General features: G+C 39.0%; 1 protein-coding gene across 1 annotated transcript in view; it reads left to right on the forward strand.

The window, feature by feature from the left end:
* SUN3 (Sad1 and UNC84 domain containing 3) overlaps window positions 1–12,764 on the forward strand; it is a 56,269-nt gene that overhangs the window by 5,885 nt on the left and 37,620 nt on the right. Inside the window, exons 2-3 of the mRNA XM_049893560.1 lie at window positions 3,383–3,444; window positions 4,739–4,842. Of these exons, the coding sequence (XP_049749517.1) occupies window positions 3,383–3,444; window positions 4,739–4,842 (166 nt within the window). The remainder of the gene's footprint in view (window positions 1–3,382; window positions 3,445–4,738; window positions 4,843–12,764) is intronic.

A 12,764-nucleotide genomic window follows, 5' to 3' on the forward strand; every position in this document is an offset into this window, starting at 1 on the left:
GGGGCAGTGGTGGTTCAGTGGTAGAATTCTCACCTTCCACTCAGGAAACCTGGGTTCAAATCCAAGCCAATGCATAATTTAGTTCCACTGTGTATGGGGGCCAGTTTGGGGCAGCTAACAATAAATATAAATTAAGTAGCTTCCAGGTCCCTGGGTGGGGAAAGTAGTTTGAGCTTCGTTACTAAAATAAAGGTGGTTGGTTTGAACCTAGCCAATGGTGCCACAGAAGAAAGGCCTGGTGATCTGTTTCTGTAAAGATTACAACCAAGGACACTTTCTGGAGCACAATTCTACTGTGTAATACATGGGGTCACCATGAGTCAGAATCGACTTGGCAGCAATGGGTTTTGCTTTTCTGGTAAGAAGCTTTCACACAAGGCCACTTTCATGGCCATTTTTCCTAGACCTAAAGCAGTAACTTGTGTCTTAGAATGATGGAGACTAGTTCAGAACTGTCAGATAATAAACAAATGTAGACTTTGATAGGAAGAAGCTTTCAAAAAAGGGGGAAGGAGACCATTACCACAGGGAGAGGGGCCTATTGTAACAGGAGGACATTCCGACCATAAGATCTGCAAGTGATTTAAGGAAAAAGTATTTTTCTTTTATAGAGACTCAGAGTAAACAAGGCTAAAAGAAACCCAGGTGTGGAGAAGTGGGATGAAAGGGTGACATTATTGGATAGTAAATGAGAATGTTTTATGCTAAAGTTAGCCTATTCTCCATGAAGGGCTTTTCAAGAGGAGTGATAGATTGACTAGAATCGTTATCAACAATTTTATTCTACTTGAGTCACCAATCAGTGTCCAGAAATGTCAAAAAATCAAATGGCATATTACATTGGCAAATCTGCTGCAAAAGACCTCACTGAAGTATCGAAACACAGAGATGTCACTTTGATGACTAAGGTGAGTCTGATTCAAGTCACGGTATTTTCAGTCATCTCATAGGCATGCAAAAGTTGGGTAATGAATAAGGCAGAAGGAAGAAAAATTGATGCATTCAGACTGTGGCATTGGTGAAGAATAGTGAATATACCATGGACTGTCAAAGAACAAACAAACAAGTCTTAAAAATAATACAAGAATACTCTTTAGAAGGGAGGATGGCAGAGACTTCAACTCACTTACTTTGAACACATCATCAAGAAAGACCAACTACTAGAAAAGAACATCATGTTTGGAAAAAGGGAGGTTCAGCAAAGTTGAAGGAAACCATCAATGAAATGGATTGACACAATAGCCACAGCAATGAACTCAAATACACCAACAATTATGATGATGGCGCAGCGCTGCACGACTTTTTACTCTGTTGTATGTGGGGTTTCCATGAGTCAAAGCTACTTCTACGGCAGCTGGCAGAAGCAACATGTTGGCTCAGGCTTAAAAACCAAACCAAACCAAACCCAGGGCTGTCAAGTCGATTCCGACTCATAGGGACCCTATAGGACAGAGTGGAACTGGTCCATAGAGTTTCCAAGGAGCACCTGGCGGATTCGAACTGCTGACCCTTTGATTAGCAGCTGTGGCACTTAACCACTATGCCATCAGGCTTAGGGTAGGTCAAAATTCAGGGATCTGGGGGAAGGAGTCATCTCATAGCAACCCTATAGTGTCACTATGAGTCGGAATCGACTCTACGGCAGTGGGTTTGATTTTGGGTTTGGGGGAAGGAGAGAAACTTAACCAGAGTTTAGTTAACAAGTACTTTATTTCTGATTGATTAGTGGGCACAAGCAATTCAACTACTCATGCATGAGGCAAGGAAGGGAATTTGGAGGTTCTGTATTTGGCTTTGTTATAGTTAAATAAGGGGGCATCTGTGAGTATTATCTAAGTCCATATGGGAAGAGGGGTTATTTGCAGTATTCAATATGAAGTGTGAGGTTTCTTTAACCATTAACATATAGTGTGGGGTTTCTTAAACCATCAGCATAAAGTGTGGGATTTCTTGAACCATAACTATTTTCTGGGATCATAAAGTTTAGGAAAAATTCAACATTATCAGAGCCAACAGGTGAAAAACTGAAGCCTGAATTGCTGAGGTGGCGTGCTGAACTCAGGGCCAGATCGCCCCTCCTCACCTGTCATCCAATGCTTCTCCTGCCATGTCAAGTTTTCTTTTGCATTAACGAATAATCCATCTTAATCTGAAGTTGCATGTGTTTTAAGTAGATATTTTTAGTTTGCCAAGTTGAAATCCTTTGTTTGTAGAATCTCTCAGCCTTCTGCCTTAGCTTGATCAACTGTTCGAGACTTTTCTCCCTGCCCCCACTTTGAGATCATAGAAACGTTGGGTGTGAAAAGGTTATAACTGCAACCACTTTGGAGAACTGTTTGGTAGAATCTACTGAAGCTGAACATAATTATACCCTATGGTCCAGCAATTTTTCTGTTCGGAATACGTCTAAATGAAATATATACACATATCCATCAAAAGCCACAATGTATGAGATAGTTCCTAGCAGCATTGTATATAAGAATATAACAGCATTATTTATCATACCCCTGAACTGGAAAATACCCAAATGCCCATCACCACTAGGATGGATGCCCATGTGGTGTATTCCTACACGGGAATACTACAGAGCACAAGAATGAATGAACGACAACCACACACAGCAGCATGACTGACTTGCACAGATATGCTGAGTGGAAGAAGCCAGAGATGGAATGCATGCATGCATGATGCCATTATATATGGTTCAAAACAGCAAGTCTAATGGATGAGATGGAGCTCAGGAGAGCAGCCACCTTCAGGGTTTGGAAGATGTAGGGTCTGATGGGAGCATGAGTGGGGCTTCTGATGGGCTGAGGATGTTCCTTGTCTTCTCCTGGGTCAGGTTACATTGATATGTTCATTCTGTGAAGATACATGGAACTCGATAATTATTATTTGTGCTCTGTTCAGCATGTATGTTGTGCTGCAATAAAAAGTGAGGGGAAAGGTGATGACTGCTTTAAAGAATTCTATTAGACAGCTATTAATTGTTAGAGTTCTTTAGCTTAATACCTAATTTCTACAAAATCAGACTGATCTTTCTTTTTTAAGCTCATGCCCCATCCCAGATCTCTAGGACAATCTCCTTAATTTTCTTCTTATACACATTTAAAGACATAGAAATAGGCATAAACAGCATAACAGCTATGTTTGTGTAGGTGGTGGGAGAGATTACACACACACACCATCCTGAAAACTATTTTCTCTTAATTTCAAAGGACGAAGGATGCTGGGCTAGGAAGTTAATTAAATCGCAGACTCCACCTAGAGTAACCAATAAGACGTTAGTTGACTTGGTTGTAGTGGTTAGATTGAAGCCCATATTTAAGGTAATGGTGTATATCGCATTGATCATTTTTTTTTTTTTTTAAACTCTTTTTAGGGTAATTCGCTCATGGAAGATTTTCATAAGTATAATGTTTATACTGATTTTTCTTCTTGTAGGTAAGTCTTACCAAACAATTATCTTTAAAGCCATTTCACAGGGTATTTTTGGGGGTTAGAAAGATTTCAATGCAATGACTCACATTTGTAAATAAATACCACAGAAGGTGCTGGAAGTTACCGGCACAGTCTTGAAGCATACTTTTTTTTGTTTGTTTGTTTTTTGTCTTTTATTTATGTTTGTAAAAGTAATACAGGCTTCTTTATAGAAAATTTAGAAACTGCTTTTTTTCTATTAAAATGATAATTTAGGATCACAAAAGTTGTTTTAGAGTTAGGAATCCTTAATATTGTTATAGCAAACATTTCACACGTTTTCTGAGTTGGGTCAATCAGCTTTGGTAGACTGTGACAACCAAAGCCTCTTTCTCAGCATACGGTTCCTGAAGAAATTACTACTGAACATGTGGTTTGGAGTTCTCCAGTACCACAAATCACAAACCCCTAGTACACTGGAAAATTTCCCTTTAATATATTAACAATTTGAAGCACAAAAGTTTCCATTAAGATAAAAATTGCCACCCAGTTATCACTATGATAGAGTATTTTATAAAATGGCAGTAGGCTGGGTGGCTTTTTTTATGATGACAAGTATACACTGGCATTGCTGATTATCCCAGCTCTGTGCCTGCCTAAGGTCAGTGGGCCTCAGTCCACCAGCAACATCTGAATGGACCAGGAGTGCCTCTCTGGTCTAAGTGGGCCACAAGCCCCTGGATATTGTGGTTTCTAATGAGAACTGCACACTGCTCAGCTCCTCTCTGCATCCTGGCTGTATGGTCTTCATTTCTGTTACCATCGGCGCTTCCCTCTTGCCTGCTACCTGGCCTTACTCTCTCAGCTGAAACGTCCTCTCTGTGCTACACAAGACCTGTGCACAGGTATTTAAGTGACTCTTTTGAGTCTCCACTTCAGTGCCTGTGTGGAGACAAACAGTGGAATTATTGATATCTGGAATTTTACTCATTTTGAAAATTAAGCTCTAAATACCCTTGACATCTTTTAAGATTGAAATATGCATATATTTACAATGGATGCGAACTCCTTCTTTGTATTTCCCAGGTGTAAGCTCACCAACTGGCCATTCAATGTGCCAGACTGCTTGAGACACCATTGAAGTGGACATGATTTCAGTGGAATTAAACAGGGCTCTGGTGTTTTTTGTTTGTTTTTAAGATTGTATATATCCTCCATGCTTAGAAATAAATCCTGTTGAATACATACAGTATATTTTAGAAATATGTCTCCAGATGACAGATAAACTCTAACTCAGAGTTCGTCTTTTCTTTAACAGGACTTCGAAACTATGACTGGATTAAAGACACAGATTTTCCTCAAAAATCCAGACAATTATATGCTGTAATTGCAGAATATGGCTCAAGGCTTTACAGTTACCAGGTGACGTGTTTTGTTAAATCATTTTGTATGTCACTCGTTTAAAAATTAATATACTATAATGCTAGATCAACTCGCATGATGTTATCTTTGTTTTGCATGGGAATATTTACTAAAAATGATGTGCTTTCATGGCTAAATAAACCAAATCAGTTGCTGTTGAGTTGACCCAATTCATGGTGACCCCATGTGTGTCAGATTAGAACTGTGTTCTACATTGTTTTCAATCGCTGATTTTTCAGAAGTAGATCACTAGTCCTTTCTTCCCAAGAGCCTCTGGGTGGACCTGAACTGCCAACTCTTTGGTCATCATCTGAGCGCATTAACCGTTTGCACCCCTCTGGCTCCCTGCAGGCTCCTCATGTGCGGTGCTAGCACAAAGAAAGGTGGCAAACGACACTTTATTGTTAACTTCTGACTACATGCTGGACATCGTGGCTATTCCTTTGCCCTGAAGCTTGTTAGTTCTAGATGGGTTTAGGCTGAGGCAGACTGGTAGAGGTTGCCTTTCTTGTTCACCTCCACCCCCGCCTCTGTCTCCCTGCATACTAGCCTATACATGTCCATTCTACATTCTGACCTCCAAAGACTAAAGAGAGGAGGGGTGACAGGAGCTGCGTCCAGTCACCTGCTGCTCCGTGGAAGAAGGGACTAACAGACCCACACCTACAGTGCACTGATTCTCAGCACAGTGAATCCACTCCAGTCACTAACCTTGAATCTGATATGTAACAATTGCCGTTTTCCACCAAGGCTTCGGAAATCCCCTCTTCCCAGCTTATTAGGCTCATTCCAACATGTCTTGCCCCATGGAGTTCTTGGAGGGAAGATTGCACTGCTCCAGTCCCTCCCAGGATTGCAGTCCAATAAGAAAACTTCCCCTTGGATGTCCATAGACTGATACTTACAATCACTATCAATCTCTTGTAGGTGGGTCTCAAAGCCACTGCTTACTCTGTATGTACAGAAAATCTGTGAGCACCAGGTCCTGGACAGGATAGCTGTGCAGTGACAACACAGGGGTCAGCCTGAGAGAACTCCCATACCACAGGGTGCTCAATCCAAGATGAGGATCCAGACCCAGGGGAGCTGGGGCCAGATGGGTTAGGTCATCATGAGAGGAGATGAGAACTCAAGTGAATAATGGTGAACTCCAACGATTGCCATCTTATGCACTCTCATAAAAATTACTGGCAGGTTCTGCTAGAGTTTGTATCCTGGGTGCCCTTTCCTTACAATATTTTGTTCCAAACCTATTCTGGCATGGTTCCTTTTTGACATTCCATCCCAGCTCAAGTGTCACCTCCTCAGATAGGGCTTCTGTGACCACGCAGGCTACTCAGACAATATCCTCTACTTTATCTTAGCCACTTCCCCATTGACTCATTTACCAGTTGTCTTCCTGCCCTTATCCCCCACTGAAATGTAAAGAGGAGGAAGCCTGTCTGGAACCTAAAAGTGTCCAGGCACTTGGGGCTCAATTAATGTTGATATGAAAAAATAAGTGAGTGATCTGAGAGCATTGTCTCTCTGTAGTCAAAAGTCATCCCACCCCTTCATCTCCCAATTTTAGATCAATTAACATACGACAGAGTGCTTTCTCCTTAAAAATATCTAAGGCTAGTATTTTTCACAAGGATGAGGCTTAGCTGCAGTCATTTCATTATTGGCCAGCGTTAACACGGTTTTTCCTGTGGAAGAGAGCTCTGCTACAAACTACTTGAGACCGTGCCTTATGTTGTGTGAGCTCATTATAGGTCCCAAGGTTCATGCAACGGAAGCTGTTTGTGGTTTGGTCTTATTCGTTTAGCAATAGATTTTAAACATCTTCCCTTGTCCTTAAATATTATTTTATAGCAGCATTTTATGGTAGACAAATATTCCATTGACTACTGTAGTCAATAAATACTTATTTCTGAACAATTAAATTGTTTCCAATTTTTTAATATTGTACACATAGACATCCTTGCTGCTAAATCCTTTCATATATCATTGGCTATTAGAATGAACCCTTATGAGAAGGAAAAACAAATAATATTATAATTCTTAGGTCACCTTCACTTTTATATTGGATCTTTGGGCTGATACTGCTTTTCAAAAAGCTCAATACATATTCCTCCACCATCTTCTCCCAAGGGAGAACAGGACAACCAGATTATTGATGCCCCAGAAAGGACTCCAACCACATTAAATACATATTTCACTTAACCTTCACAGTGATCCTTTTATATGAGACTAAATCCATTAAAAAAAAAAAAAAAAGCTTGTTGCTATCAAGTTGATTCTGACTCATGGCAACCACATGTGTCTCAGAGTAGAACTGTGCTCCATAAGGTTTTCTTTTTCTTTTAATAATTTTTATTGAGCTTTAAGTGAACATTTACAAATCAAGTCAGTCTGTCACATATAAGCTTATATACACCTTACTCCAAACTCCCACTTTTTTTTTTTTTTTTACTCTCCCCCTAATGAGTCAGCCCTTCCAGTCTCTCCTTTCGTGACAATTTTGCCAGTTTCTAACCCTCACTACCCTCCTATCTCCTCTCCAGACAGGAGATGCCAACACAGTCTCAATTGTCCACCTGATACAAGTAGCTCACTCTTCATCAGCATCTCTCTCCTACCCATTGTCCAGTCCCTTCCATGTCTGATGAGTTGTCTTCGGGAATGGTTCCTGTTCTGGGCCAACAGAAGGTTTGGGGACCATGACCGCTGGGATTCTTCTAGTCTCAGTCAGACCATTAAGTCTGGTCTTTTTATGAGAATTTGGGGTCTGCATCCCACTGATCTCCTGCTCCCTCAGGGGTTCTCTGTTGTGCTCCCTGTCAGGGCAGTCATCGGTTGTGGCCAGGCACCATCTAGTTCTTCTGGTCTCATGATGATGTAAGTCTCTGGTTCATGTGGCCCTTTCTGTCTCTTGGGCTCATAGTCATCGTTTGACCTTGGTGTTCTTCGTTTCCTTTGATCCAGGTGGGTTGAGACCAATTGATGCATCTTAGATGGCCACTTGTTAGCATTTAAGACCCCAGACACTACATTTCAAAGTGGGATGCAGAATGTTTTCATAATAGAATTATTTTGCCAATTGACTTAGAAGTCCCCTTAAGCCATAGTCTCCAAACCCCCCGCCCTTGCTTCGCTGATCTTTGAAGCATTCAGTTTATCCCGGAAACTTCTTTGCTTTTGGTCCAGTCCAGTTGAGCTGACCTTCCGTGTATTGAGTATTGTCCTTCCCTTCACCTAAAGTAGTTCTTATCTACTAACTAATCAGTAAACAACCCTCTCCCACCCTCCCTCCCTCCCCGCCTCGTAACCACAAAAGTATATGTTCTTCTCAGTTTATACTATTTCTCAATTTTTTCTAATAGTGGTCTTATACAATATTTGTCCTTTTGCCTCTGACTAATTTCACTCAGCATAATGCCTTCCAGGTTCCTCCATGTTATGAAATGTTTCACAGATTCATCACTGTTCTTCATTGATGCGTAGTATTCCATTGTGTGAATATAACCATTCATCCGTTGATGGACACTTCAAGCTTTTTGCTATTGTAAACAGAGCTGCAATAAACATGGGTGTGCATATATCTGTTTGTGTCAAGGCTCTTGTTTCTCTAGGGTATATTCCAAGGAGTGGGATTTCTGGGTTGTATGGTAGTTCTATTTCTAACTTTTTAAGAAAACACCAGATAGATTTCCAAAGTGGTTGTACCATTTTACATTCCCACCAGCAGTGTATGAGAGTTCCAATCTCTCCGCAGCCTCTCCAACATTTATTATTTTGTGTTTTTTGGATTAATGCCAGCCTTGTTGGAGTGAGATGGAATCTCATCGTAGTTTTAATTTGCATTTCTCTAATGGCAAATGATCGAGAGCACTTTCTCATGTATCTGTTAGCTGCCTGAATATCTTCTTTAGTGAAGTGCGTGTTCATACCCTTTGCCCACTTCTTGATTGGGTTGTTTGTCTTTTTGTGGTTGAGTTTTAACAGAATCGTATAGATTTTAGAGATCAGGCGCTGGTTGGAGATGTCATAGGTGAAAATTGTTTCCCAATCTGTAGGTGGTCTTTTTACTCTTTTGGTGAAGTCTTTAGATGAGCATAGGTGTTTGATTTTTAGGAGCTCCCAGTTATCTGGTTTCTCTTCGTCATTTTTGGTAATGTTTTCTATTCTGTTTATGCCTTGTATTAGGGCTTCTAGGGTTGTCCCTGTTTTTTCTTCCATGATCTTTATCGTTTTAGTCTTTATGTTTAGGTCTTTGATCCACTTGGAGTTAGTTTTTGTGCATGGTGTGAGGTATGGGTGCTGTTTCATTTTTTTGCAAATGAATAGCCAGTTATGCCAGCACCACTTGTTAAAAAGACTATCTTTTCCCCAATTAACTGACACTGGGCCTTTGTCAGATATCAGCTGCTCATATGTGGATGGATTTATATCTGGGTTCTCAATTCTGTTCCATTGGTCTACGTGCCTGTTGTTGTACCAATACCAGGCTGTTTTGACTACTGTGGCTGTATAATAGGTTATAAAATCAGGTAGAGTGAGGCCTCCCACTTTCTTCTTCTTTTTCAGTAGTGCTTTACTTATCCGAGGCTTCTTCCCCTTTCATATGAAGTTGGTGATTTGTTTCTCCATCACATTAAAAAATGTCATTGGAATTTGGATGGGAAGTGCATTCTATGTATAGATGGCTTTTGGTAGAATAGACATTTTTACTATGTTAAGTCTTCCTATCCATGAGCAAGGTATGTTTTTCCACTTAAGTAGGTCATTTTTAGTTTCTTGCACTAGTACTTTGTAGTTTTCTTTGTATAGGTCTTTTACATCTTTGGTGAGATTTATTCCTAAGTATTTTATCTTCTTGGGGGCTACTGTGAATGGTATTGATTTGGTTATTTCCTCTTCGATGTTCTTTTTGTTGATGTAGAGGAATCCAAGTGATTTTTGTATGTTTATCTTATAACCTGAGACTCTGCCAAACTCTTCAATTAGTTTCAGTAGTTTTCTGGAGGATTCCTTAGGGTTTTCTGTGTATATAATCATGTCATCTGCAAATAGAGATAATTTTACTTTCTCCTTGCCAATCCGGATGCCCTTTATTTCTTTGTCTAGCCTAATTGCTCTGGCTAGGACCTCTAGCACAATGTTGAATAAGAGCGGTGATAAAGGGCATCCTTGTCTGGTTCCCGTTCTCAAGGGAAGTGCTTTCAGGCTCTCTCCGTTTAGAGTGATGTTGGTTGTTGGCTTTGCATAAAAAAAAAAAAAATTTTTTTTTTTTTTTTGTATAGATGCCCTTTATTATGTTGAGGAATTTTCCTTCAATTCCTATTTTGGTAAGAGTTTTTGTCATGAATGGGTGTTGGACTTTGTCAAATGCCTTTTCTGCATCAATTGATAAGATCATGTGGTTGGTGGATTACATTAATGGTTTTTCTAATACTAAACCAGCCTTGCATACCTGGTATAAACCCCACTTGGTTGTGGTGAATTATTTTTTTGATATGTTGTTGAATTCTATTGGCTAGAATTTTGTTGAGGATTTTTGCATCTATGTTCCTGAGGGATATAGGTCTGTAACTTTCTTTTTTTGTGATGTCTTTACCTGGTTTTGGTATCAGGGAGATGGTGGCTTCATAGAATGAGTTAGGCAGAATTCCGTCATTTTCTATGCTTTGAAATACCTTTAGTAGTAGTGGTGTTATCTCTTCTCTGAAAGTTTGGTAGAACTCTGCAGTAAAGCCATCCGGGCCAGGGCTTTTTTTTTGCTGGGAGTTTTTTGATTACTATTTCAATCTCTTTTTTTGTTATGTGTCTATTTATTTGTTCTACTTCTGATTGTGTTAGTTTAGGTAGGTACTGTTTTTCCAGGAATTCATCCATTTCTTCTAGGTTTGCAAATTTGTTAGAGTACAATTTTTCATAATAATCTGATATGATTCTTTTAATTTCAGTTGGGTCTGTTGTGATGTGGCCCATCTTGTTTCTTATTCGGGTTATTTGTTTCCTTTCCTGTATTTATTTAGTCAGTCTGGCCAATGGTTTATCAATTTTGTTAATTTTTTCAAAGAACCAACTTTTGGCTTTGTTAATTCTTTCAATTGTTTTTCTGTTCTCTAATTCATTTAGTTCAGCTCTAATTTTTATTATTTGTTTTCTTCTGGTGCCTGATGGATTCTTTCGTTGCTCACTTTCTATTTGTTCAAGTTGTAGGGACAGTTCTCTGATTTTGGCTCTTTCTTCTTTTTGTATGTGTGCATTTATCGATATAAATTGACCTCTGAGCATTGCTTTTGCTGTGTCCCAGAGGTTTTGATAGGAACTATTTTCATTCTCGGTACATTCTATGAATTTCTTTATTCCGTCCTAAATGTCTTCTATAACCCAGTCTTTTTTTCAGGAGGGTATTGTTCATTTTCCAAGTATTTGATTTCTTTTCCCTAGTTTTTCTGTTATTGATTTCTAGTTTTATTGCCTTGTGGTCTGAGAAGATGCTTTGTAATATTTCGATGTTTTGGATTCTACAAAGGTTTGTTTTATGACCTAATATGCGGTCTATTCTAGAGAATGTTCCATGTGTGCTAGAAAAAAAAGTATACTTTGTAGCAGTTGGGTGGAGTGTTCTGTATAAGTCAATGAGGTCAAGTTGGTTGATTGTAGCAATTACGTCTTCCGTGTCTCTATTGAGCTTCTTACTGGATGTCCTGTCCTTCTCCGAAAGTGATGTGTTGAAGTCTCCTACTATAATTGTGGAGGTGTCTATCTCACTTTTCAGTTCTGTGAAAGTTTGTTTTATGTATCTTGCAGCCCTGTCATTGGGTGCATAAATATTTAATATGGTTATATCTTCCTGGTCAATTGTCCCTGTTATCATTATGTAGTGTCCTTCTTTATCCTTTGTGGTGAATTTAACTTTAAGGTCTATTTTGTCAGAAATTAATATTGCTACTCCTGCTCTTTTTTGCTTATTGTTTGCTTGATATATTTTTTTCCATCCTTTGAGTTTTAGTTTGTTTGTGTCTCTAAGTCTAAGGTGTGTCTCTTGTAGGCAGCATATAGATGCATCGTGTTTCTTTATCCAGTCTGAGACTCTCTGTCTCTTTATTGGTGCGTTTAGTGCATTTACATTCAGGGTAATTATAGATAAGTATGTGTTTAGTGCTGTCATTTTGATGCCTTTTTATGTGTGTTGTTGACAATTTAAATTTTCCACTTACTTTTTTGTGCTGAGACGTTTTTCTTTGTAAATTGTGAGATCCTCATTTTCATAGTATTTGACTTTACGTTTGCTGAGTCATTATGTTTTTCTTGGTTTTTATTTTGAGTTATGGAGTTGTTATACCTCTTTGTGGTTACCTTAATATTTACCCCTAATTTTCTAAGTAAAAACCTAACATGTAATGTCCTATATCTCCTTGCATCCCTCTCCATATGGCAGTTCTATGCCACCTGTTTTTAGTCCCTCTTTTTGATTATTGTAATCTTTTACATATTGACTTCAATGATTCCCTGTTTTGAGCGTTTTTTTTTTTTTTAATTAATCTTAATTTGTTTTTGTGATTTCCCTATTTGAGTTGATATCAGGATGCTGTGTTCTGTGACCTTGTGTTGTGCTGGTATCTGATATTATTGGTTTTCTGATCAATTTCCTTTAGTATTTCTTGTAGCTTTGGTTTGGTTTTTGCAAATTCTCTAAGCTTGTGTTTATCTGTAAATGTCTTAATTTTGCCTTCATATTTCAGAGAGAGTTTTGCTGGATATATGATCCTTGGCTGGTAGTTTTTCTCCTTCAGTGCTCTATATATGTCATCCCATTGCCTTCTTGCCTGCATGGTTTCTGCTGAGCAGTCTGAACTTATTCTTACTGATTCTCCTTTGTGGGAGACCTTTCTTTTATCCCTGGCTGCTTTGAAAATTTTCTCTTTAAT

The sequence above is a fragment of the Elephas maximus genome, chromosome 8 (assembly GCF_024166365.1).
Source record: "Elephas maximus indicus isolate mEleMax1 chromosome 8, mEleMax1 primary haplotype, whole genome shotgun sequence".
Taxonomy (NCBI): domain Eukaryota; kingdom Metazoa; phylum Chordata; class Mammalia; order Proboscidea; family Elephantidae; genus Elephas; species Elephas maximus.